Genomic DNA, 27,355 nt, shown 5'->3' on the forward strand with positions numbered 1-27,355 from the left:
ATTCCTTTATCTTAATAGGTTTTTTGTCAAGCACAATAACAAGGAATTACTGTAAAATGCTCCATTACTCCAGAGTAATGACTGTATATACTGAGGAAAACCAGCTAATATCTAAATGTCTCACCAGTTATTCAGTCAGAATTTAAGAGCTGCATTAAAAAAATAAAACAAAAAAAAAAAGAAGTGCTTAATATGTTAGGACTTCTGAAAAATCAGTTTATTTATCTTTATGAAGAATTTTATTCTTAGATGTAGCAAAGCAAAAAAAATACAAGTTTTCTGATAAATATTACTTATTACCTAAGTAAGGTAAGGAGAGCAGTCAGGAAAAAGCAGTGCTCTGCTGCATCAGGGGTTAACTCTTATAAAATATATTATTATTTCCTTCATAGAGTTAGAAAATAAAAATAAACTGCTTTAACGTTATCTATCCCTGTGATACGTATTGAAACAAAATCCAAATTTGTGCATAGCACATCAAGTCCCTTGCAGCTGTCCTGAAGATTTTCAGAAACCTAACTTTCACATTTTATGCTGATGTTCTCTCTCAAAAGGAGAAATTCTGTAAGATCAGAGCTACATGAACAGGCTACACCTCAAATAACTTTGGTCATTTAAATAAAAAAAAGCAAAAAGCAAAAAGCTAGACATCTTGTTTAAGACCCTTTCCACATTCAACTGGGAAAAATATGTTCCTCTAGAAAGTAATTGTACTGATTTTTAATATACATTTTATCATAAATTCAGATTTCATTTGGCCTACTTAGGAATAATTTATAATAATTTCCAATGCATTTTCATTCTTTCCTTTTCCTTTGTTTCCTTGATCTTTGACATAGGCTGGAATAGAAAGTATGCTGGAAGAGCTCAGAAGGACTGACCACACAGAAACTTGTAACAGAAATTCTTCATTCAAATTTAAGTTCTAAGATGTTCCTGCTCTTGCAGCACTCAGGAGAAGGTTTTACTTGCAGATATTAATGTGCCTGTGCGTGGAAGTACAGTCTAGAATACAGTGATTTACTGCTCTGTAAAATGTCAGCACTGAAAACAGGACTTCATACTCTCAAAAAAATTATTAGCTTACTACTGTAGTGAGAAAAGAAAGTTTCTGCAACTCACCAGTAAGAATTTCTTTCCTGACTTTGAAGGTATCAACAATGGGTGTGATGATGCCTTCAATGGTTCCAAACATACTTCCAAGTCCCAAATTTACCAACATGAGGAAGAACATGACTGACCAGAATGGAGAAGCAGGGAAGTGGGTCATTGCCTCTGTAAAGGCAATAAAAGCTAAACCAGTTCCTTGAACCGCCTGTCAGTGAGAAAAAAATCCACGTTATATTCACGGACAGTATTTTTCTTCTAGTGTGACAGTCTGACTCCGAGTTCATGCAACGTCATTGATTAAATCTTGAAGTTAGAGCAGGAAGCTGCTATCTAATATGCGATTCTTCCAAACCTGTAAACTTAATTAATATTATTTACTGAAATATTGGATTTGGCTCAGAATCTGTAAGTTGATTGATATTAACAACACACTTCTTTCTTTCATTGATAATTCTGCATGAGAGCTATTATACAGGACTGCTACAAAATACACTCTAGTCTCTCCAGTAAGTACATAAAGGACTTCATTTCTATGCCTATTTATTTCAAATTTAAAGGGCAGGAACTGTATAGAAAATTTTAATGTCTAAGAAGTCATCAATTTGACATTTTAGCTTCAGATACTGGAGCAACTACGTAGAGGTCAGTGTTTAAAACTGGAAGTCCCTCTGAAAAAGCTAGAAAAATATCTCTTTTACAGATCTGGCTTACTGTAAAGATTTCAAAACAGGATGATATTCATTAAGCAATTATATAATAACTTTTTTACTTTCTAGTGAAGTAGTATTTAATAATTGTATCTTAACATTAGAAGACATCGGTTTGAGATGTTGAATAGGTACACTTCTGCTTAGTCTTTGGAAAAATCCTCACACTCAACTCTGCTAAAAACCAGAACTTTAAAACCTCCTGAGCAGAGTGATATAATGATCAGAATATATTACAAATCAGAATATATTAAGACACTGTGCCCAAAAGTCCTAAGGTGAGCTGGAACGCAACCCTGCACAGAACCAAGTTTTCATATGGATCTCTACAGGTGCACTGCTCCTAAGTACGCTGTACTGATACGCTGTGTAAGTATGTCACGGTTTATTTCAGGCTAAGAAATACTCATCCGTTCATAATCTCTCTATTTAAGACTTACTTATTGCTCTCACCTTGTTAAGTTCATCTTCAATTTGACAAGATTTCAGACCAAGAGAATCAAATTCTTCTTCTTTAACTTTCTGAATAATGTCATAAACTAAATTGTAATCTTCTGCTGTAATGCTTGAGAAATTGATATGATGGGGGATCATATCCTGGCTCAGATTGCCTATTTTCAAAAGTTTTAAAATCTTCTCTGAATTTCTGTAAAACACAATAAAACAGAGAAATCAAACTTGATGATCTGCGTTAATTCATAAATGAAATATACCATAAAAATAATCAAAAAAATAAATGGATATTCATACTGGATAACACATTTTTCATTTATGATATTGGCTTTGAAGCCCAGAACTGCAAACACCACCAAAGTTGCCAGCACAGAAGTGAAAAAATTGATGAAGGACACCAGAACAGCATCAAAATGGCAGTTGTTGTCTCTCTTGTTGTAGCTTGAAAAGGCAATGACTCCACCAAATCCAAGCCCTAAGGCAAAGAACACCTGAGTAGCAGCTTCTCTCCAGACCTTGGGCTCCAGCATTATTTCAAGCTGTTTGAAATTAGATATAATATATGTCAGCTATAAAATGCATTTCTATTATATGAAAAGACAACAGAAAAAAAACAGGAAGACAACCTACATCACAAAATGCTAATACTCCACTACAACTGCATTTTCATTATGATACAATGAAAGCTGAATACGACAGCTAAAGTTGAGAGAACTTATCAGCCAGAATTTATATTGATTTTATACAATATAATCCTTAAAGAGAAATAGAGTACGTTCTAAACAATGAGACACTACTGGAGCTATATGATTATTAAACTAACAGCTAGTTAAACTGTGAAATAAGAGAGAATATCTGTTGAGGGTTTTTTTCTACAGTTCTTTACTGTCTTTTTTTACTGTACATGTATTATCAGTTGTCAGATTTAAGATTTATTTTGGGATGATCAAGCCTCTTATAAATGCATTAAGTATGTTGAAAGTTGTTTTGTTGTTACTTTCAAAAAAAAAGTGACTATGAAATACACATGCTTATATGGAATTCTATTACATGCAAATACATACAGCAAAATGCAACATATGAAATAAATGCCAGCCACCACAACCTGTACAGTCCACAAGTCAAATCTCCCTTAAGCTAGACGCCTCAAACTTACCCTAATTTAAATGGGTCATGTATTCGATGCACGACTAAGCCTTTTATCAAAAAAGTGAACTATATTAATCGTTCAGATGACCACACCTCAAGAAATATCTTTGTTAAAGTTATCATCTATCTCAGATCCTTCTAGATACTGAATCATAAATTTAAACACTAGATTTTCTCAAGTTGATTGAGGGCCTCCATTCATTTTACAGTGAAAGACCTTACTTCTGTGAATGTGCTGGGGTTTTTTGCTGTTCGTTTTTTTTTAAATCCTAGGCTTATCGAAAACAGTAAAACTAAAAAGCATCAGAATGATGCCACAATTAGAAGACTGACTGTCTTACTAAGAGGGGGAAAAAAAAAAAAAAGTCTTCTACTGTTATGATAACATTTTCAAAAATTTTCCAGTTTCCCATAAAGGTATAATATTTATTATAGATAAGTAGCAGATACCTTATTTACATATCGCTAAAATACAACAAATTTGAAAAAAAGGTGCTGATGAAAATAAACTTGTTCCTAACTTATAATTTTTGTTTAAAATTACAATGCACAAGTAGCTATTGCACGTAGGTCAATCTGCCTGTATCACACAGTCATGCTAGAGCTTTTCCACTAGAGGGAGCTCAGGAATAGGCTTAATTTTCCCAAATCTGTAAATGGTTTAAGCACCAAAACACTTCTCGCTTCCTGCAATATATCATATGCTATCATCAAAGGTAGTACGTTCTCAGATACACATTGCCTAGCATTTAAAAATAAACTTGCAATTAATTTGCTGTTTCAGCTGGTTTGGGCTGGGATAGGGTTAATTTTCTTCCTAGTAGCTAGTACAGGGCTGTAAGGTATTTTCTGTGAAGCTTTGGGGGCTCTGAATTTAAGCTTCATACAGTCCTACAGTTTCACTGTACTGTTTCACTACTGAAGTTGACTTCAGTGGGCTTTTCATATACCTTTCCTTAGGTTTTTCATTAAGATTATTTAGAATTTCTGCTTTGTTCATCAACAAAGCCAAAGAAAGAAATTCCCCCCTTCTTCATCAGTCCTGTGCTCTCACACCTGCACCAATGTGTGCCAGTCCTCTGCTGTGCTGACACAACTCTTCTGTGTTGTGATCAGTGGTGGCCAAAACGTGGTCATTTGCTGAACTAATTGAAAAGATGTTTCTCCCTCCCCTCTCCTGTCTGTCTACCTGGATTATTTTCGAACGAGATCAGTTTAGCAATTCTTTTTACAGTCTGCCTGCCCACATAAACTGTTAGCACAGTGGAGTGAATGGAAACAACAGGTGGGCAGGTCTGAGTTCCTTCAGGTAGTTTCGTGCAAACCTACAGTCCACATTAGTGCTGAAGTACAGAAACAATCAGAGATTATAATAAAAATACCTTTGAAGGTTTATATTCACATATACTGTACATGACACATAGGCCTCCTAACCTCAAATTTAAGCCACAACTTAAGTTTCGAGATACAGAACTGGAAACCAGCAGAAGAAATTAAAAACCATTTTTCTATTAAGATTGTTCATCTGAATACCTGAAACACCTGTATGATTAAATTATAATGTAACTATAAGGTAAGCATCAGCTGCAACTTATTTTAGGTCTAACTCATGAAAGATGAAATAGTGAAGAGCTAAGAGGTGTTGGTATTCAAGGGGAATTTTGGCATTCACCTTCCCTCAGTACCTAGTGGTACTTCTCTAGTTAAAGAAAGGATTCATACTGTGGCTGAGAAACCAAATTGTAACTTCAACAGGTCTGTATTCCGTATCTGCTATAGACTTCCTCTTCATCAATAAGCACTGCATTTCTCTGTTCCTCAGATTCCCCAAATTTGCCTGAGAGACCTGCAAGTTCCTGCAGAACCACGACTCAAGCGGTGGCAGCGAGCGAAGCGGAGCACGACTGCGTATCACAATGGAAAAAATAACAATGTGATAGCTAACAAAGGTCATTTTTATAGGATGACAGTTCTCCGCAGACTCAAAACACCTGGAATCAAAACAACTGACACCACCTCTGTCATCTGGCATTAGCCACTATGTGCATTGATTTTAACGATCCCATTGTTTAGTTTTCATTTTTGAAACATCAGTCCTGTTCTGTTGAACTGTATTATGAAATGCACTTGTTGGAAAGTCCATTTCATAATAGAGAGTAATACACATGAATCCCAACATTATGCATTCCTGAGCAAGTATGGCTCTGACTACTCAAACATGCTGTTCCTGTAGTATAGATACATAAAAGCATTTGAGATGGGTGTGAGTAGAATTTAGATCTTCAGGCTAAACAATGATTCATAACATCCCTTCTCACCTCCATAGTTATAAAATCTGAGGTTCTGTAATACACATTCCCAGAAAAAATGCTGACAGTAAAAAACGTATGCTTAGATCTGCTGCTATTCTGGCATTACAACCATACAGAACACGGTAAGGAAAGGCGAGTGGTGAGTACTTACACTATTTTTACAAGATGAGCAGAGCATTAAAGACAGGTCTCCTGTACTATTGGGGTATTATGCAAACAGCACTGATTTTTTTCTAACAATGGACAAATTAATTATGTAAATCCATGACATCATTCAAGGTAAGGTATTTCACTGTGACATCCCAGAATTAGGCATTTCAACCCTAGAGATTGGCAAGATTTAAGATTCACTTCTCTTTTCAGTATTTGGAGCTTTCTAAACATCCTAAATCCTGGAAATGGCACTTCCAGTTGCTTAGCTTTGTAAAGGCATCTAACTCTGAACTTGTCACCTAAGGGAGGTAATGCTACACAGACCCTTGGAGCACTTGCAGCCTTTTAGACCTTAGGGCTTGATATTCTTGCCACTGAGGTCAACAACAATTTTGCAATTTAACCGAACAGAAAAATGGTCAAATGTTCTATGAAGACAATAAGCTTAAATGAGAGCATTCATAAATGGTCAAATTGCCACTGAAACTTTAATACACTGTGAACAGAAATTAAGCACATACCTTAGGTGTGAACATGTGACGAATTCCATCCACTGACCCATTAAGGAGCAGTCCTCTGATCAGAAAGCATAAAAGTACCACATAAGGAAAAAGGGAACTAAAATACATGATCTGAAAAACATTGAAAAGAAATTTATCATGACATCCATGGACTTTATTTTCAATAGCTTCATTTGTTACTCGGTATATACCTGAATTGATAATCATACACTCTAAGAAATATGCAGAATACTTCCCATTCCCCTTGTCTCTGCAGAAGAAAGCAAAATCACATGACTGTAAAATAAATTCTGTACTGTATTAAAACAATATGGTTGCCATTGTGTTGACTAACGATAACAAACTGCTGAGCTTCCACGGAAATTCAGTATGAAATCAATGAGACGATGATAAGAAGGACAGAAGTAGCCTGTTTTAGAAATGCTTCACTTTACAAACGGACGTTGATTCAAGTACACAGTATAGTAAAGACATTCAGCATGACCAGAAAATCATTCTGTCTTCAGAAGGAAAGAAAGTAAGTCAGTGGAAAGCACATATCCAATGGATTCAAACCACTAAGTAATTCTTACTGACAAAACAGAAGAAAAGCTGGGGATATTCTCTGATCTACAGAAATTACTTAAGATCTAGTAGCTTTGAGTCATAAAAACTAGAAAGCAATACTGGACTGACTACTGGACAAACAAAACGGCAAAGAGTCGGCTGAATCCTGAAGCGCAACGCTGTACAGCTTTCCACGCTGAAGCAGCACGCTTTTGCTACTGCATTTGTGAAGCCCAACACTTCTGTACCACTTAAACAACTGTATAACAGAATACCTTTCAGACACATTGATTGACTTATTTATCTAATACAAAGAGTAAACAAAAAAATAGTAGAGTCTTTCATTCTCCATCCTGAATGAAAACAAATCCATTCTGTGCTTTTAGTAAAATTATTCTCTTGCTAAACTTGCTAGTTGTTTCTTTAACTAAAATACACTAAGGAGGTCACAGGAATTTCCACCTCAGTGCCAAACTTTCTAATAGCAAAGAATTTTGCTGTTAGAACAGATTATTTTTCATCTGAAAGTCCCATTGAGATCAACAGAGCTAGCAAATCGTTCAGTAGCCAATCTGGCTGGCTGAGTGGAAAGGAAAGAAGACAAGGTGACGTACTCAGATGCAAAGGGATGATTAGTCACAGGTCACAAGAAACAATCCAGAATCCTGAAAAGTAGCTGTGTTAATGACAGAAGCATGGATACCAATGACAGTAACAACAAAACACAAAATGCCAAGGACCTCGGTGCATTGCAATCATACTGTGAGTATGCACGGAAACTTAATCCTTTAGACGTTAAAACCACAGACTTATGCCACATTAACAATTCAATAAAGCTGAGATACAGTTACTTCCAACAGTTATGTTGATGAAGACAGAAATGTTGCTTCTTCAGATCTCAATTCCCACTACATTACTACAATTCCCACTTAAATTACAACAATTTTAATGCTTAACTACTAACATTCCTCTACTTGAGATTATACAAATACTAGGGTGAGTCACAGCTTCTAACCTGCTCCTACAGATTTCATGAGACAGTAAACAGAGGGTGTGGTGAACAAAAATGTCATGAAAAGTTTCAAAGTAAAACACTGTCATTTAGGTAAACAGTATACTCACTTTGCCTGAAGACTGAATGCCTTTGATCATGGCTAGGCATACCATGACCCAGGCAGCCAGCAAGCAGATAGTCATCTTCCAATTTAAACCCCCACTCTCTGACAGAGAGCTGGAAATATTCAGTGCTTCTCTGTACCAGTAATAAGTGGTTGCAGAACTTTTTTCACACTCTGGCTCCACAACTGTCAAGAGATGTTAGCAAATAAACAATGGGTTCAGGACAGAAGTATTTTCCCAACATTTTATAGCAACATTCTATCAATTCTCAAAACCTGCAATTGTGCCATCACCACTTACTGAGAAACTAAACTCACAAAGAGTCTTAAGTCATTCTCTAAAAGAAAAAGTGACTGCTATCAGTCAAAGGTTCTAGGCATATCTTTTTATAACACACTTTTGGGATAACGTATTCCTCTGCATATGGTCAATCCAAGTCCTAAGCAGACCTCAGTCTTCATTTAAGCACTAAATAGTAGGCAGGCCTAGATGAAGACACACATTCCATTTATCACACATTCATCACATGTAAGATCAGTTCCACAAGGCCAAGTGCAAGGTCCTGCACATGAGTCAGGGCAATCCCAAGCACAACTACAGGCTGGGCAGAGAATGGATCAAAAGCAGCCCCGAGAAGGACTTGGGGGTGTTGATCGATGAGAAGCTCAACAAGAGCCAGCAGTGTGCACTTGCAGCCCTGAAAGCCAAGCATGTCCTGGGCTGCATCAAAAGAGGTGTGACCAGCAGGTCGAGGGAGGGGATCCTGCCCCTTTACTCCGCTCTCGTGAGACCCCACCTGGAGTACTGCGTCCAGGTCTGGGCGCCCCAGTACAAGAAAGACATGGAGCTGTTGGAGCGAGTCCAGAGGAGGGCCATGCAGATGGTCAGAGGGCTGGCGCACCTCTGCTATGAAGGTGGCGCACCCCACCTCTCTCTCTGCTGGGAGAGTTGGGATTGTTCAGCCTGGAGAAGAGAAGGCTCTGGGGAGACCTTAGAGCAGCCTTCCAGCCTTCCCCCCCTGAAGGGGGCCTACAAGAAAGCTGGAGAGGGACTGTTTACAAGGGCATGTACTGACAGGACAAAGGGTAATGGCTTTAAACTGGAAGAGGGCAGGTTTAGACTAGATATTAGGCAGAAATTCTTTATGATGAGGGTGGTGAGGCACTGGAACAGGTTGTCCAGAGAAGCTGTGGATGCCCCCTCCCTGGAAGTGTTCAAGGCCAGGTTGGATGGGGCTTTGGGCAACGTGGTCTAGTGGAGGGTGTCCCTGCCCGCAGCAGGGGGGTTGGAACTAGGTGATCTTTAAGGTCCCTTCCAACCCAAACCATTCTATCATTCTATGATTAGATTATCTACATATGACACTGTGACTTATATACCACAAAAAATATCTCTCTGAAATTGAACACTGAAATATATGAATTTTGAAAATATATAGCAAACAAGTTCTCAATTGTGTCTGCTTTGATATGACACTCAAATCAACAGGCACCTAATTACTATTATAACTGATAAGATAACATAATGATACTAAAGTGATGAGAAAAGGAAAAAAATGCTCCTAAACAGCTATGTTAAATGAAAGTTGCTATGTGTATTCCAGAAGTGATTTTTTTATTATAGCGTAGTTCTGCTTTACTCATGTTACTGAACAGTTTAAGAAACTGTGCCTATCTAGAAATATAACACATATAAATAAATTAATTCTTCAAGGAAAATACTTACTTACCTTTTTTATACATTATTTGTATCTGACAATCAACCATATCTCTAAGCTAGGTCCCGAGTCAAGGCTAATTAATGAAAAGGAAAAAATATACTAATTCTAAGAATCCTAACGTGGGCGTCAGACCTTCACTGAAATAAACTTCTAAAAATGATAGGATGTTACCAAATATAATACTTTTCTGTGTTTAAGCTTAGTTCAGATGACCTCTGCTTAAGTTAGGCAGGATAAAAGTACGTAAACAGACAAACACTGTGGCTCGATTAATGGACAACAGCTTGTGAAATGCAGTCAATTTGACTGTATGCCAACATTCACATATACTGATTATTTCAAACAACTAAAGCAAGCAACTCTGGCAAAGACACTGTAAAAATGTACAACTTTTCAAATGTCTCTGGTTATTTTCTTTATTAAGGGGTAAAAAAAGCCACAAAAGGTAATTAAAGAAAATTTAAGATCTGAAATAAAAAGAAAAAAAAAAGATTTCACATTTCAAGAGCAAGAATAATGCAAAGTATCTAACTACTACGAGATAGCCAAAACCAAGGGATAAGGAACTTTTAATGCTGTTGTATAATGTCCATTTGAGACCACTTCATTATAGCAACAAACCAATAACCAATTATCTACTTTCTATTGGTTACAAAGCAAACAATGCTTTTATCACATGCACTTCATTGATGTTTACAATTTTCCATTTTCTGCTTTGTTAGTAATGTAACACTTCTTGCTTTGTTGTCAGGAAGTATCCTACTAATTGAAATGTAGAAATATCCTTCTTCCACCTTTGTTTGTCACCAAGAAAACATAAAAAGCATTATCAAAATCAGAAAAAAAGTAATCAGAATTTTTTTGTTTCTGGAACACACTAAGTAGTACTCTCCTCATTTAATTGCTCTTTAAAATACTGTTGACAGTGATGTTGCTTTCCAAATATAGTATATTTATCTTAGGTTTCTTTGTTGTATTTTTTCCAAGTATTATAATGTGACATCAAGATGCAAAACCAGCCTTGCATACAACGCTTTTTCCCACAAATACCTCTTCGAATTGTATTTTTTCTCCTTTTTGTTTGAAAATCTCAAAATTCATAATTTTATATGATTTTTAATAACATTAACATAGACTTACAGGTATGAGATGTATTTTTAACTAAAGGACACTGGTCCCATGGTAATGGATGCTGAAAAGACTGGGAAAAGTAAAACAGACTCCATCCAATAATAACATTGTAGTACAGGGCCACAAAGAAACATACCTATAAAAAAAGAGACATACCAAAAGTTACATTTGTTAACTACATAGAAGAAAAATCCCTACTGTATATTTCTGCACATCAGCCACTGAACCTAATTTTAACTAAGTCAGAATAAGAACTGAATGGCTTGGCCCATTAAAGTACCTAACATTTTCTAAATTTTCACTTTTCTGTGTATTTATCGTCTAACACCTGTATTTTCACATGCTTTTTTTCTCCAGAAGACTACTCTGTTGCCTAGTTCCTAATTTCAAAAGAATCACAAAATACAAGTTGACTGGTTTTACAGACATATCTGTATTAATATTTTTAATGTACTAATTTTAGTTTTAAAGATCTTCCAAAACATTGTCACCTGACCTTGAAGCCCAGCTACAAATCATTGGCCTTTTCCTGCAGCAAAACACTACGTCTAAATCATACAGACTGAAAGTAAACTACGTAATTAATGTTAACAACTTACCACGCAGCTCGCAAATCCAATTCCTCCAAGTTTGGGGCTGATATAATTCCACACACCAATACTCCCTCGGCGGATCCTCTGCCCCACAGCAAGCTCCAAGAAAAAGAGTGGAATCCCTATTATCAGTAGCAAGATTAAGTATGGCACAAGATAGGCACCTGTGAAAGGAACAAAGTATAAATCAGAGTGAGAGGAAGGAGAGTCAGAACTTGACACAACAGATGTGAAACCTTCTAATAGCTTCAAGTTTGAATTAGTGTCATTCAGTGCAATGCTTTTTTTATCACATGCAAAGACTAATTTTACCTGAACCTGGCCCATACTCTTGTAAGAAAAGCCCAGAGACATTGAATTTCTAAAGCACTATAACATTTTGAGGCAAATCTTACTGAAAGTGAGTTATTATCTAATCTAGTTGTCTGCTTTTGCGAAGTTTTGGGTATTTGATCAAACTTTTTTGAGATATACTGATGCAATCAGGCGCTGAATCAACATTTTTTAAAAATCTCTACACCTCAACTTGTAACAGAGCAGCAAGACTGAATTTATAAAGGAAATGCAGAACATACTGTGCATACATTCTGAATTTCATCTGATCTTAAGCAGTTTCAGAAGACCATCCTGTTGATTTCTCCATGTGCACCTCAGATGCTCAGAAAGGGATTTCTCAATGTGCAGAATAATGATCCTATCCAGCTAAGCAAGACAACTTTATCAGTCCATTTCTACCAGGCTCCAGACAGAGACTAGAGACATGAGGTGGAAATGAAATGGGAGTATTGTAGATCCAGATCTTGCAGTACTCACAAATTCTCCTTAAAGACATTTGAAAATGTAACTGTTACTTCACTGTTTGACATGTATATGTAAAACAATTACTTTTTTCAAGGTCTTATTCCCAGGAAGTGGTCACATAGAATTCTAACTTCAGGATGTATCTCCATTTACTTCTGCAAAACTAACTGCAAGCAAATATAGCCACGCACTAACTGCACTGACAAGTTCAGAGCCCAACTTCCTCCTTGCTCTTGCAGAGTATTTAGGAATAGAGCTAACAAAACAATTAGCAGTGTGGCACCTGATTTTCAAACGCATAGCTCTTATGCTGCAATACAGAGTACTGTGCTGGCCACCTAATTCAAACAGCTTAGGATTTTTGATTGCAACCGCTGTAAGGCTAAAGAAAAGCACTTGAGGGATGCAGACTGCGGCATGTCAGAGCAAGCTACAAAGCAAAGATCTAAAGACTTCAGAAGCTTAGACTCGGAGCTATTAAGTTGTATAATCAGTCTATTCATCTCTGTGATGAGAGAGAAGCTGAGCAAAGTTCAGAAACCAATTTGGGATTTATCCTCAACTGCAGCTAAGTCCTCCTTTAACTTTCTTCCTCCAGCGTCAACTTTCTAGGGCTTTTTTAGGAGTCTATCACAACACACTGTCATTTGCATATCCTTAGTAGATAGCTTATCTCATGGAATACATTTTATTTTAGAAAAGTTAAACTTTGCTAAACTGCAGGTGGTCTCATATTTTCTGGTACATCCACTCTATTTAGGTCCACTTGCTATTTTGCTCCTCATGAAATACACATAAATTGGACATCACTTTCCACTATAAAGACCTTAAAAAGATCCTAAGCATGAAGTAATTACAGTCTTGAGTCTAAGATAAGTAGGAAAAAAAGACAGAGGAAAGTAAATCTGAGAAAAACTACTGGCTGTTGTTAGCAATGAAATAGCTTCTTGTATTTTATTTTCATGACATGATAATATGATATGCAATGTCATCGCTTGAGCAGCATTTGGTCAAAACCTATGCCAGGCTCTGAACAAGGTACTGGTTTTGAGGTTACAATAATCCCTCATGGTCTACCTACCCATTTCAGCACAGTATAGACAGTCTACTTAAATATTATTTCTACTGAGGTAGCAGCTACATTCCCATTCAATGAAGAATGCAAAGGACTTACTTTGTACTATGAAAAGAGAGACAACAGAAACAGAAGGAAATAAACGTGAGGAAAACTGAGGAATACAGTAACAAACACATTCCAAAATGAGGGGAACTATCTGTCTTCAAAATATTTAAGACAAATAATACCATTAAATACCCTTGATTTACCATCAGCATTCTCTCCAAAATTCTGTGAGACAGAAGCATACTGTAAATTCACATTGCAAATGAGAAGCTTCGGCATCACTATCTTTAAAAATCTGGCCACACAATTAATTGAAAGCCAACAGTACATACTTTTTAAGATAGTATAACACTACTTTAAATGATACCTGAGGTCTTAATTAGACAGGTGTTGCATAGCTGAGACAAGCCGAAACAGCTCAAAAACATTGGGGCCTAAGTGACTTACCCTGTATCCCACTGGATGACTGTACTAGAGCAGGAACTGAACCCAGCTCTTCAGTGTCCCAGTCCACAACCTTAATCACAAGGCTGCAAAGTTAAGCACATGTTTAAAGACTGGGCTGACGTGGGTGGTTTATGGTGCAGTATCAATGTAAGTTGCAAGATTTATCAGTTAGATTCAACTAAATGAGTTAAATAATAAATGTGGTGTTAAATCCACATTGCATTACACATGACACAACCCTGTAATTCGGTGTGGGTAGCCAGCAGAGTTCACCCCTATACTGCAGGGCTTGTGCAGAGCACCTGAAGCACTGGTCTTGCCGATCATTCAAACCTGCTGAGCAACCTCCTCATCTTGTGCCCCTCCCCAAAAGAAGGACATAATGGCAAAAAGTGCACATATGAGTTTCAGTGCAATATAGTTTGGACAGAACTGGATTATACAACTGTGGATCACACTTGCAAAGGGCTTCTGTGCCCTACAGTCAACACCAAACCACAGCATCTCTGGCGAACTATTTTGTTTCAGCCTTCCCTTGAAGCTAGACATACTTTAAAGAACTGTAAGTCATCTTCACTTCATCATAAAATGGAATCACTATGGAAACAGCTCAGCATGTCTCTTATTTGCCAGTGCATGAAAACATGGCTCCTTGTTACAATATTGAATAAGGATAATTTTTATTTTAATTAGAACAATAAACTACACATGCTGGCCTTGAACAGCATCCTACAATTAGTTATATTTTGTCTGCTAGATCTGCCAGCTAAGCAGCCTTCTGAATATTACAATTCTGTGTGGTTCAGGATGCCCAGGTCTCCTTTCCACATTTTCAAAATTATTCTACTGTAAAGTCACTTTTATGCATATTTTGGCCTTAAAACACTGGCTTCCTTTTTAAAAAACTCATCTTAACTTCATGAGGGAAAAAAAAAAAATATAAAAAAATACACCTCATCCTTCTTCACTAGAATGAATGACAAAGATACAAAAGATTTCAGGAACTGGTGAATATTAATACCCTGCACAGCACTGCTTTGATTTCTTAATTTTTTTATTTAACCAAGCATCATAATGGGATAACTGGTAAATTGTCTCTCTTGATATTACAATATGTACTAACAGAAATGGAATATTAACATTCATTTTGATTTAAGTTCTTATAAATGCTCAGGGGGGAAAAATAACATAAAATTACATGATTCATAGTGATTAAAGAGTTGGAAAATAATTTCAGAAGCAATAATGCAAGACGACATAACTATTACCATCTTGATACTGCAGAAGAACTTTTCTTCTCCTAGCCATTTTTGATGTAACCTGAAAAATCTATTAATTTTCCAGATTTGTTTCAACTGCTGCTGTGCTAGTTTTTAATTAAGTCTGATTTAATTCTTATTCAATGAAGGTGAGCTTTACCACTGCCTTGAGGAGACATCCCAGCTCTTACAGCTTACTGGACACTTACTAATAGAAAGCTAGTGAGAACCTGATATTCAGATGAAGATCAACTTATTTTCAATGTCAAATGTTAAAATTTTCAAAGTTATGACAAGTGGGCAACAAAACACTACAGGTTTACAGTCTACTAAGCTCCTCTAAGCATCTACTAAACTCCTATAAGTGAAATTATTTACCATTACAAAATACAAACTGCTTTTATCAGTAAAACTCTGATAACAGGTTTTATGTTTTACCTCTAGGTTTGTAGTCTATCCCACTGATAGTCCTCCTGTCACTACTCTTTCACAGTTCAAATATGTTCAGGTGTGCTTATTTACAAAACTGTGCTTAAAGGATGAAAATTCCCTTAGCCAATAAGCTTTAATGAATAATTACACTTCTAAAATAAAAACATTTTCAGCACACTGAACTACAATTAAATTTTTAGTCTGATCATACAATTTAAATCAGAACTCATAAAATAATATTGAAGTCATCAGTGAATTCAAGGCACTGATTATAAATCATTGATGAAAACCTAAACAATGAAGCCACTGAATCCATATTCCGTGTTGGAATACGAGGGGATACTTACTTTGCTCCCATTCTGCTTGTATTAGACAATCAGCTTGTAGCTTCTAATGACTATTCAGTCTTTAACAGTTTACATATTATTTCTTCAGCAGTTCTCAGCAATAGCTGCTGTGCTTTTTATAAGACCACAGTACTTAACTGTTCAATCTGCTGGTATTTCAGTATAAAATCCGGACCATTTAACTGTAAAAACTCACGATGTGACTCTACCCATGTCAATCTTTTCAAAACATAATGGCAAGATCATCTGCTACAGATTTCCCTATGCTGCTCACAGCTTTTATCTGTTTATCATTGTTTACTAGTTCTTTTGACTTTTTACATCACAGAGATATTAAAAAGACTGACCTTAAAAAAAAAAAACAGTAAAATTAAGATAATGCTCATGAAAATGTAACACAAAAATCATTTGAGTGTGCAGTACTTTGTAGACCCCCAGTAACACCTGCAACACTAGAAGCACCTCTTAAATAACTATGATCACTTGTCTTCATAATAACACTTCCTCACTTACCACTAATTCTAGCAGAACAGCTAATTTAGTTTGCTTTTGTTACTTCTAATACGTGAACGTACGATTTTACTTCTGCTAATCCTAAAGGAAAAAAACCAACCAAACAGAATAAACTTCAAATATTTCCTTTGTCTGAAAAAAGTGAAAGCTGTGCAAGCTATTCAACACATGATAGCAATGAGCAGCAGGAAAATACAGGCCTAGTTTGTCACTATTTATTAGCCTCACATCAAGACTGGGTAGACCCGAGCGGTTTATTTCTAAGGCTCGCTATCAATCACGGGAAGCTGAGGATACTCTGAACCTACCGCACGCTAACATAGGTTATGAAATTGTTATATAGCAACTGTGCCTGTCTGAACAAACACGCATATTTGTCTTCAAATAGTAAAGGAGTAATAAATAAACTGTGCAGTGTAAAAATTATAAATATAAAAAACCTCTAAAGCTAAGTTAGAGCATACCCAGCTCCAGTGCAAATCACCTTTGTTAGGCATCAAGGAAGGAACAGCTTTTGTATCAAGTGTCCTGGTTCTGGCAAGGATAGAGTTAATTTCCCAAGGAGCCAGGACAGGTGAGCCAAGCTGGCCAGGGGCTATTCCATACCATGTGACGTCATGCTCACCATAAAAGGGGGCTAGTCGGGGAGGGGGGGTTGGGCGTGTCGGTGTGGCTCCGGGACGGGTCGAGTGTCCGGTCGGTCGGTCGGTCCTCGGATCGGTAAAATCGTTCTCTGTTATCACCCATTGTTACTATCTGTTATCAGCACTGTTGTTGATTGTTTCCCTCTCCCTTGCTGTCCCAGTAAACTGCCCTTATCCCAACCCTCGAGGCTTTGCCGTTGTTTTTCCGTTCTCCTCCCCATCCTGCCGGGGGAGGGGTGAGCGAGCGGCGCGTGGCACTTAGCTACCGGCTGGGGCTAAACCATGTCATCAAGTTAGGCTGCAAAGAGTGGAAGGGGTGCCTTAAGTGACAGATGGGGACCGGGCATTGCCTACCAGGGTAAGGACCACCAGTGGTGAGGACAGAGGTGAAGGAGGCACAGAGATCTACAGCTAGTTCCTCAAAACTTTACTGAACACCTTCAGCCCCTCATCTGCAGAGCCTAAGACTCCTTTGGGCCCTCCCTCTCATCCCAAGTCAAGAAAAAGAGCACCCTGGGGTGCTCTCCATTTTCTCCCAGCCTCTTTTTATCTCGTGATGCTTCCTGCATTACAGCTACATCCCCAACGTGGATGGAAGTTTGTCCCAGCTGCATACTAGCCTCTTCTCTCACCTCTCACGAACCAAGTATGAAAGCCAGCAAAGAGCTACCCAGTCTAGCTGCAACTTACTCAAGCATAAAAAAATACCAGATATTTCTCTAAATATTTATGAGTTTATATGAATTAAAGCAACAGAAAAAAACCTCTTAAAGGATCACAAGAAACAAAGGTGAAGGAAGTTGTTTGGTGGTGTAGGCCAGGCCCAGAAACGGCTATTGGAAAGGTACCTATGGACATCCAAGTATCAGTGCTGTGTGGCTATACACAAGTTACCTTTAAAGATGGTATCACAGATCCCTCACTGAAGCAGTACAGAGCTCTGAAGTCAGCAGTGTTGGCGTACCACAGGCCACAGCCATAAACAATGCAATCTCTCCAGAAAACAGGGTGGTAAACACCAAATTTTTTCTCCACAACTTCCTCTAATAATATACATCTATTTGGGCTAACTTGTCTCTGTCTTTTCTATGTTTATTTTGTTCGTTTTGTTGTTGTTGTCACAGAAATATATATAAAAAAAAAAAGACAAAACTGAAGATTACTATATGGTTAGAATTTGCTTTCTCTTTTACTGGTGGCTTTGGAACACTTAATGTTGGAAGAAACCTGTGAAGGAAACTAATGAGTAACTGTGTTTTTCACTTATTTTTTTGTTTAAATTTTAAGTATATTTATTGGTTTACCACTTTTCAATACACTTCCCTCATCTGATGGTATTTGCCAGATCTAAGATTCTTAAACATAGGGAAGAAAATGAAAAATGTTCAGACAAAACTGAAGGTGGAGACCTAGCCATATGCTTCACTGAAACAGTTCCAATGAAAATCCACAGAAAGGCTGTTTACCTTGTACTCAGAGACAAGTAAAGTTTTCTCAGCAAAAGACTACAGAACAGTTCTGACACTGCTATTTAGAATGGGTTGCAAAAAACCCCTACAATCTTACCTAGAATGAAACATACATGAAATAATATGTGCAGCAGAAAACTGGAACCTCATATAAAATGTGTGTAGGGTTTTTTTACCACGTATTTGAACTTTTCCCTCCCTCCTCCGATTCTTTTAAGCACTTTTGAGAGTTATCTGTTGATCTGCACACACATATACAGGCACCAATGTACTTTACACATTTCAGTGTTTTGCGTCACCTTCTCCAGCTTGCGTTACAGTGAACCTGAAAACCAAGAAAGCTTTAGCTCTAATGATCACTTGCTTTTTCTCTGTTGTTCTGAAGGTTGCAATTCACTAAAACGGTGCAAAAATATTTTTAAAAGTGAAATGCATCCTTGTCTCAGCCATGTGCAGAAAACATTGTCTCCACAGGCTGTTATACGTCCACGTTCCTGCAATCACAGCACAGTGGAAAACATTTAATTTCAACCTGAAATGACTCCATATTTACTTTTTCAAGTTTGATCAGTGAAGTGCCATAATCCCTGACAGTGGAGTGTGGGGTTTTTTTCTAAAATGTGAAATTATTAATTAATTTAATACATTTCTATTTGATCTGAATTAAATTTATACTCAGTAAGAGTAACTTTACAAGCGCCTAAGGAACATACCAACAGATATCTTCTGTTGGTTAGAAGGAGAGTCCAATGGGCTTGCAAAATTAGTTACTAACTACATTAAACACAGACTTTCAAAAGGAACACAACTACACATAACAACCTCCTGTAATGCATTACCCTTGAGACTACATCTTGATGCCATATTTAGGATGGAATGATACAAACATTTTAATAGCTACACCTTTAACTATGAATCACTTCGTTTTAGAAGTTGTTAATTAACAAATGTATTATTTTTTCAACTAGTAGTGATACATCATCGCTTCTATACTGTGTCTAGTAGACTAGATGAGATTGCGATCCACTGAAAAGCTATGGTTTTTGAGAAACTGCATTCAACATGCTTTCTCAGTTAATATTACAATTACAGACGAAGAAAATTTTAGATTCCAATCCATTAAATCAACCATTTAATGACTTTCTCTCCAGAATAAAGGAGAAAAAAAGGAAGTTAAATGAGAGTGAAAAAAAAATCTTACAGTAACTAGATATAAAATAATTTAGACTTTAATAATTTAGACTGGAGATGGAATATTTGAAAGTATAAACTCCATTTTTACTGCTTGAACTGACAGAGAAAACAAATAAATTACAAAATTTCACTCTGATTATATTCTAGGCTCATTTCTATACTCCTCAATTACATCAGTTTTGTCATTCAACTTTTAAGATCCAGCATGAATAAAATGATGTACTTTATTCTCTAGCACAGATTCACTTTTTGAATCATAGAAAGTGACAGGTTTGTTTTGAATTCAGCTAAGTAATTAGCTACAATAGGATGTGCATTAATGTAGTATAGTAGGATACAGTAGCATAGGATAAACCACTAATCCTGCATTCGCAGAGGAAGGAAGGTCTCCAGCCTCATACTTCATACTACATTCAAAACCACAGATGGACAGCTAACAAATAAACAGCTTAATGTTATTATTCTAAGTGAAAGGTAACTTGTTATTTAGGAAAATAGTTAATTATATAACAGCACAAAACAGATGCTTTCCCTTAATGTAATGATTTAAATTATTTATTATCAGTAAAAAAATCCTTTTCACTCCTACAGTATTTTGTTGTTCTTGCAGAAAGTAAATCGTGATCAAATGGCCTAGGAGCTAAAAGCAATTAAAAAGTAAAGATGTGAAGCTTAGTACCAGTAAATACCAAAGACCAAACATGGCTTCGGTCTTTAAAGTGGATACAGATCTAATGCCTTGATTTATTGTCCAAGTACTATAAAGAACACTTTAGCACAACAATAGCCAGGTCCTAAATAATGCAACGCCTCCATAAATACGTGTTTTGCTTAGCCACTAGTTTGACCACTAGTTAAATTCTTATCAAGAACCTTCTCCTCTAAAATGAAGAAACAGAATCTTAGAAGAATCTGCTACTTACTTTAACAGATGTGTCTTTCTGAATAAAGAGAATATGTTTTTTTCCTCATAGGCTCTGGCAGAAATTAAAAGAAAAACCTGACATGCTGGAGCAGATTTTACTGTGGATATCTCTGCCAACCTTGAAACCTGAAAGGTTAGCTTCATCATTTAGCTACGACTAGCTATCACAAGACTTACCTCCACCATTTTTCTGACACAGATATGGGAATCGCCACACATTCCCCAATCCCACAGAAAATCCAACTTGTGCCAGAATATACTGGAGTTTGCTGTTCCAAGCAGGTCTTTCATCTTCTACATCTGAGCCTTCTTCAACATCTACATCTTTTTCTTCCTGATCATCAACCATAAGCTCACTCTTCTTAAAGGCATCATCTGAAGAGTCTTCATTAGAGAGAAGGTCCTTAACTGACTCAATGACCTCATCATCTAGTTCTCTTTTCACTACCTTGCTGTTCTTAGGCATTTGTAATGTGAGAAAAACAGTAAGGAAGTCAAGTTCAGCTGAGACAGATGGACAAGCGCTGAAGAAAGCTCTCCCTCTGCTTGGCCAAAAATATTGAAGAAATAGACTGAAGATGGTGCCTGACGAGTCCTTGATACCAGGGAATCAAGAGTAAGGACTTCCGTTTCTGAACGTTTTTTCTACTGAAAGTATCTGTGAAAAAAAGAAAAAAGTATATTATACTATTATGCAGAAGAAACTTAATTTAGAAATCATATGCTTTGGTTTACCCATTTCTGCTTATCTCAATGATTTAACAAGAGGAGAAAAAGAGAAGAAAGGGATGTTAAACCACTTCCAAATTGTATGAATTAAGTCCACTGTTTGGTCTTAAACATTTATGTAGAATACATTTCATTCACTTGCTGAGGGGTTTTGGGGGGGATTTTTTTGCTTGTTTTTGTTTGTTTGGTTGGTTTTTTATTTCCTAAAGACTGATAGGCTAATTGCTTATATTTTACAGCATAACAAGATTTTTCTTACCAGGCATAATAGAATATGCACTTCACATAAAATTTAGGCGCCCAATTCCATTACTTCCTGACTTAACAGCTGTGCTTGAATTTATTAAAAATGTTTTAAACAAAGTAGATTAAGTTTTTCAGATCATTTCAGAAAGCCATCCAGCAATTAAAATTTTGATATATAGGATGCACCTAGTGCTTCAAAAGCAAGGGTGACTTATTTTCCTGTATTCTTCATCAAGGAATATATAATCACAATCATATTTTCAAAGGTGAGATGCTCATCTCTTATGAGCTTTGATGCTTTAGCTAGTTTCTTAGAAACAGGAAATAATTAAACAGATCTGAAACATCTGAAAAGCCATAACCAAATTCATTTAAAAAGCCTGCTGTTTCAAAAGTGTATGTGCAGACACAAAAATGCCTCCATTTGAATATGTGTTTTTCTTTTAAGACAATGAATCATTTAAAAAGACAGATCGACTTGCTTGCAGCTGCCATACTGAAGGTAACCATAAGATTTTGGGGAGGAATGTTTTTTGAGAAATTCTTCACTAATCACATGGGACAAAACTAGTATGTGCAAAGCCATCTGCACAATTAAGAGTCTTAAAAGGGATTTAGATTATGTGTTAAGCTTCATGAAAACCCTAAAAAGGGAATACACAAGGAGTCTAATCAAAAACTGCTAACTGATGAGAATCAGAAATTACCCTGGGATACATAAGACCTTTCAGCTTTTACTTAAGGACTTGCTAAAACATCTGCTCCACAGGACAAAGGCTGTACCATGTTCTGAGGAACTTGCACATAGCCAAGAACTGCAAGGAATGACTGGACTGTTAGCACAGTAATCGAGAGATCAAGCACCTCATGGCTGCTTCAGTGACAGACCAGAAGGAAAGATGTTAAGCCACTGGAACCCAGCCCACAGCTTATCAAGGCGAGACTTCACAACAACAGAACTAAAACCTCTGTCACCACAAGTACCATCACCAGCCTTGTGGCCCACAGGACAATGACCTTTTTCAATAGCTTCCATGGATCTGGAAGTTGAACTTCACTCCACTTGCCTACTAAACTCCATTCTAACCTCTTTTCATTCATACCCTAGATTCCCGTCACTGCCTTCTCACTTTCCCCCTGCCTCCTGCTGCTGCCTCCTCTCAGCACCTCCAGCTCTGGCATCCAGCCCCCATTTTTTAAGTGCAGCAGAGCCCACTGGCTTGTGATCTGCTTCGTGCTCACCACTGGCACTGGAAGGGCCCAGGGTCCCATACACCTTCCTTCTGGAATGTGGTGGAACTAGTATCAGGCTTCGTTTTGTCTGATACCAGTTCTTATAAAAAAAATCACATCTATGAGCTACAGACAAAACAGTATAATGGGGACAGTTGTTAAGACAACAGAGAAATCCTTTTACTCTGTCTTGTTTATCTGTGCTGAATGAATGTCTTCTCAGGCCTCTTTTTATCTCTTTTGTCTTTTAGGTTGTAAACTCTTCAAAGGACTTCCTCTTCTACTCCATGTATGGTTCAGTAGCTCTTAGCAGTGACTGAGATATCTAGGTAGAACCAGAATGCAAACACCAGTAATACATAAAGCTGAAGCACTTAAGCAGTCCTAATGGAACTTTGTGACTATAAACCACAGCATCTGGTACTTCAACCACTACTTTTAGTCACATTTCAAACTTTTCTTTTCCTTTTGTTCCACTGATGTAAATTAGAGCAGCTTCTCAGTTCCAGTAATTAGTAGTAAGTTCAGGGACTACGTTAAAATGAAACAATTGTCTCTCAATTCACAGCTGCACAAGTGAAACTCCATCAGTATTTGTCTGTAGGTCTGAAATCCTTCTCTAGCTGTAATAAGCAAAAGATATTTACAGTCAAAAAGGCACAAGCAATCTATCAGTATTTATTAAAATGTTTAAAAAGGTCGTATCTGTATTAATTATTGTAGATATAGTAACTTGCAGGGCAGCAATATGATTTTTCTGGATCTCTCACAGATGAGTCAATTCCACCAGAAATTGCATCATTCTGTCCCATCATACTTTAAACACTGCATTACTACCCTTCAGAATAAACTGGGCTTGATACTTTTATTCCTAGCACAGTATCATATTATTTTCCCTTTCGTTAACTTCCCATTAAGCAGGACGTTATCAATAGTGCTGTGCTATCACTCTTTAGACTTGCAATACTTGCAGGGCTTGAGAAAATGTGGGAGGCACGCCCAGCAGACCGGTGCTTGGTCTAAGAGTACTGGTTTTCTAATTGAATATGTATCATTGGCCAGATGGCATCAAGGATGCAGGATAGTCCTTTGTAATACATCACAAATCCACAGGCGGTCTCCGACTGTCAGATTTAACAACTTGTTTTCTGTACTAAAGGGGTCAGCACTAAACCAAACGAGGAGTCCTACCTCACCAGACACTACCATCAGGTGCAAATGCTCAAAACGTGGTCCCAACTGGCTTGTGCAAGAAGCCTGCCGTTCTGTGCTCGGCAGTCCCAGAACACACTAAGACACACGCAGAAGCCTTTGATCCAAATCACACCCGCGCAGAAGGCGGACACCAAACCGCTCAGCCCGAGGTTGGGTCTAGATACGAGTGCTCCCCAGTGAAGACTGAATAGGGAGATACCTAGTAAAGTTACCCACCAGCACAGTTCAATAAACATGAATCACTGAACAAGGTCTTTTTTTTTTTTAATATCACAGTATTGAACTTCAGCACTTTTATCTATAAAATGCTATTTTAGGTTTCCACATCATTTGGATCTAGTCCAGTACTGAAGTTCTTCATTAGCATCAGACAGTAATTAGGAAATATCACAGCAAATTCTGTTAAACTGCTCTTTCAGCTAGTTCCACTACCAGCTACCTTCTACCCAACCTTGTGCAGTAACACAGCACTATACAATAGGAGTGTTTCTCCTAAGTATCATTAAAAAATCTACATAACAAACCACTGTATTTACTAATGAACTGCAGAATTCAGTATCATAGACTCAACCATTACTAGGATCATTTTAAACTCCAAGTCCTAAATCTTGTCACATACTTTAAAATGTTACTGTATTGTACTATTACCAGCACCCTGGATTAAAAGTAAAATGGCTAAAATATAACTTAGCCTTATTAAGTTGTTGCTTTGGGGGTTGGTGGGTTTCTTGATTTTTTACTTAGCTTAGATCTAGATCACGCAATTTGATCAACTGATTTAATTATGGTTTCCAGGCAGTTTCACTCATCTTTTTTATAACTCAAATGATATCATGTGCCAGATGACAACACCAAAGGGAAATTTTTATTAGCACATTTACTGGAGAATATAATATTTCTCTGGACTTTTCCACAACTGAAATGAACAAATAAACATAGTATCCCTTTTCTTATGTAAAATCCCCTTAAAAAAAAAAATCTAAAATTAATCTTAAACTGGCCTGACAAGTGTCTGTACTGTTTGAGGGAATGTAACAGAATGGAAATTGCTGAACAGCACATCGTTCAGTTAGAAAACCATGTAGAAAATTGTTCTGTCACTGAATTAACAGTAATCAATAACCTGAGTTAGCATACACAAACTTTTGGAAACAACTTTCTAAATTAAACAAATCAGCTCGATTTTTATGATGTCTTAATAGCGTTGTCCTTGATATGTTAAAATCTCTATTTGTTTCTCATACTGAAAGATAAAACAGTTGAGTCTTCTTTTGACACATCAAGCAAACTGCAAACCCAAACTTACTTTCTCAGAACACAGTGGGAATTTTTTTGTTTTGTTTTTTTTTCCTACAGAAGAATGAAGCCTTAATGCATCAGCATGCAGAAGTAAAGTAACCTGATTAGACTGCCACATTATTAGCAGATTAAGCAATAATAATCCCTTGCAACAGGGAATTCAGACCCAAATTAGCTCCCTGGGAGATCTGGGCTCGCTATAGAACTTCTGCTTCAGCTTCAGGCCCGCATTCAAGAAATGCTGGCACAGGGAGATAAGACCCGTAAAGCCTCCGCTGACCAAACTGCGTGCGTCTGCAGTAACACTCAAAGGAACTTCATTAGTCAAAGCACCAAAAGACACATTGAAAAATTTTGCTGCATCCCCTTTTGTCCCCATCTTTCTTATAGGTAATGCCTAGTAAAGGAGTTGTACTGGTTCTGTCTCTTTGCTGTTACACTGGTAATAAATCCCACGTCGGGCTCCCTTTCAATGCATCTCTATTAGACAGATCTGCATGCCAACATACGGACACTACTAGACCCACACTGTACTTCTAGTTCTCTCAACAGTGTAGTACCAGTAATTACAATTAAAAGTTGTGAGGCTGGAGGTTTTCACAACGTGTACAGAAAAATAGGCACAAAAAAATCTCACTTGCTTACAGATTTTAAAGTATAATGAGTACAACCTTCCCATGTTCTTGCAATTACAGCACAAGTCTCTATAAAAAGCTATTTGTAAAGCAATTTCATGCTTAAAACATCCCACAATACTATTGCAACAACTGATATAACTAGATTTTAAAGAACTTTTAGCAATATTTTTCTGACATAATTTAAAACACAATTACTGTTACACTGTGTTCCTTTTTCAAACTAGCATTTCCCTCTGAAAAGCCCAATAAACGCTCCATTCTTTTCTAACACGGTATACTTTATTTCTTTTACTATCTTATTTTTACTTCTGATGAAGACACAGCATTCATCAAAGTATCTACATTCAAATTTTAATGCATTACAAATAATCCTCAAATCTTCTTTGATCAAATATGGTTTCAGTCTTCAACGTGAGTTGGAAGGAAAGGAAAGGGGGAATAATTAAAAGTGTGTTCACACTTCATAATAGGCTATCAAGAAAATCCAGACAGCAAATAACTTTCTAGAAGGCTACTGTAACATCATAAAAAAATAGAAAAAGGAAAGAATGGATACCTTTTTAAGTTCAACGTTTGCCATTAAAGGGAGAAAAAGATTAACGTTGTGTTCTTCAGAGCTCTGCGTTCTTCTCTGATGAAGCAGTCAACACACCAACGTGCTGCTGTGGGGGTAGCAAAACGCAATATAAAGCTGCAGCCAGTTCACATTACTATAATCTCTGCTTTGAAGGTAGATTGCAATAGCGCAGTGTACCAGTCCCGTCCCACAAGCTTACGTCTTATGCTCCTGTTCACAAAATCTCCACCTCGACTCCCAGTGAAGAAACCAGTACGATAAAGCAGAGGACACAGAACTAGAAGTCAGGATTCCCACCATGGAAGATGTTCATAAAAGATCTTGACCAATATTCATGCCAAAGGTTTCACTCTGTATGAAATCACTGGATGAGAATTATATGCAAAAGTGAAGAAGAGGAGCTTTTGCAGCATGAGGGAAGCCTATAAAATTCACCTCAAATACGAGTCTACGAGCTAGGCAGAAGAAAGCATGACGGGAACAACCAATATAGAAAAAGGAAAATCAAATTTTTTAGGAGCAAAGGACTGCTATGAGTCTGCAAAAAGGAAGCAGGCCATTGGTGCAGACAGGACGGGGCGAATAGCTAATAACCATCATATTTGAGTGAGAAAGCGACAATGAAGACTGCAGGAGCAAACCAGGTTTCGTGGGAGTGCTGTGATTGTGAAGAATGGCTATCGCTGGGGGAATCTGTGTACAGATAATTATTTCAGCAAGAGTTACACTGTGTTACAGTACTCATTGCAC

At 37.2% G+C, this 27,355-nt stretch overlaps 1 protein-coding gene across 5 annotated transcripts in view; it reads right to left on the reverse strand.

Moving 5' to 3' along the window:
- The window catches only part of SLC6A15 (solute carrier family 6 member 15), a 40,211-nt gene that overhangs the window by 7,066 nt on the left and 5,790 nt on the right, over positions 1-27,355 (reverse strand). For 2 of the 5 annotated variants that reach the window (XM_075747915.1, XM_075747935.1), the window contains exons 2-9: positions 20,846-21,326; positions 11,521-11,678; positions 10,931-11,057; positions 8,074-8,255; positions 6,406-6,516; positions 2,568-2,809; positions 2,271-2,463; positions 1,123-1,315 (exon numbers count right to left, since the gene is read on the reverse strand). In XM_075747915.1, coding sequence (XP_075604030.1) covers positions 1,123-1,315; positions 2,271-2,463; positions 2,568-2,809; positions 6,406-6,516; positions 8,074-8,255; positions 10,931-11,057; positions 11,521-11,678; positions 20,846-21,134 — 1,495 coding nt within the window. In that variant the 5' untranslated portion in view covers positions 21,135-21,326. Of the gene's footprint in view, positions 1-1,122; positions 1,316-2,270; positions 2,464-2,567; positions 2,810-6,405; positions 6,517-8,073; positions 8,256-10,930; positions 11,058-11,520; positions 11,679-20,845; positions 21,327-23,060; positions 23,081-26,584; positions 26,691-26,804; positions 27,013-27,355 lie in introns of those variants that run through there. The other 3 variants (XM_075747924.1, XM_075747929.1, XM_075747944.1) reach the window with 3 other exon arrangements.

The sequence above is a fragment of the Balearica regulorum genome, chromosome 1 (genome assembly GCF_011004875.1).
Source record: "Balearica regulorum gibbericeps isolate bBalReg1 chromosome 1, bBalReg1.pri, whole genome shotgun sequence".
In the NCBI taxonomy this organism is placed as follows: Eukaryota; Metazoa; Chordata; class Aves; order Gruiformes; family Gruidae; genus Balearica; species Balearica regulorum.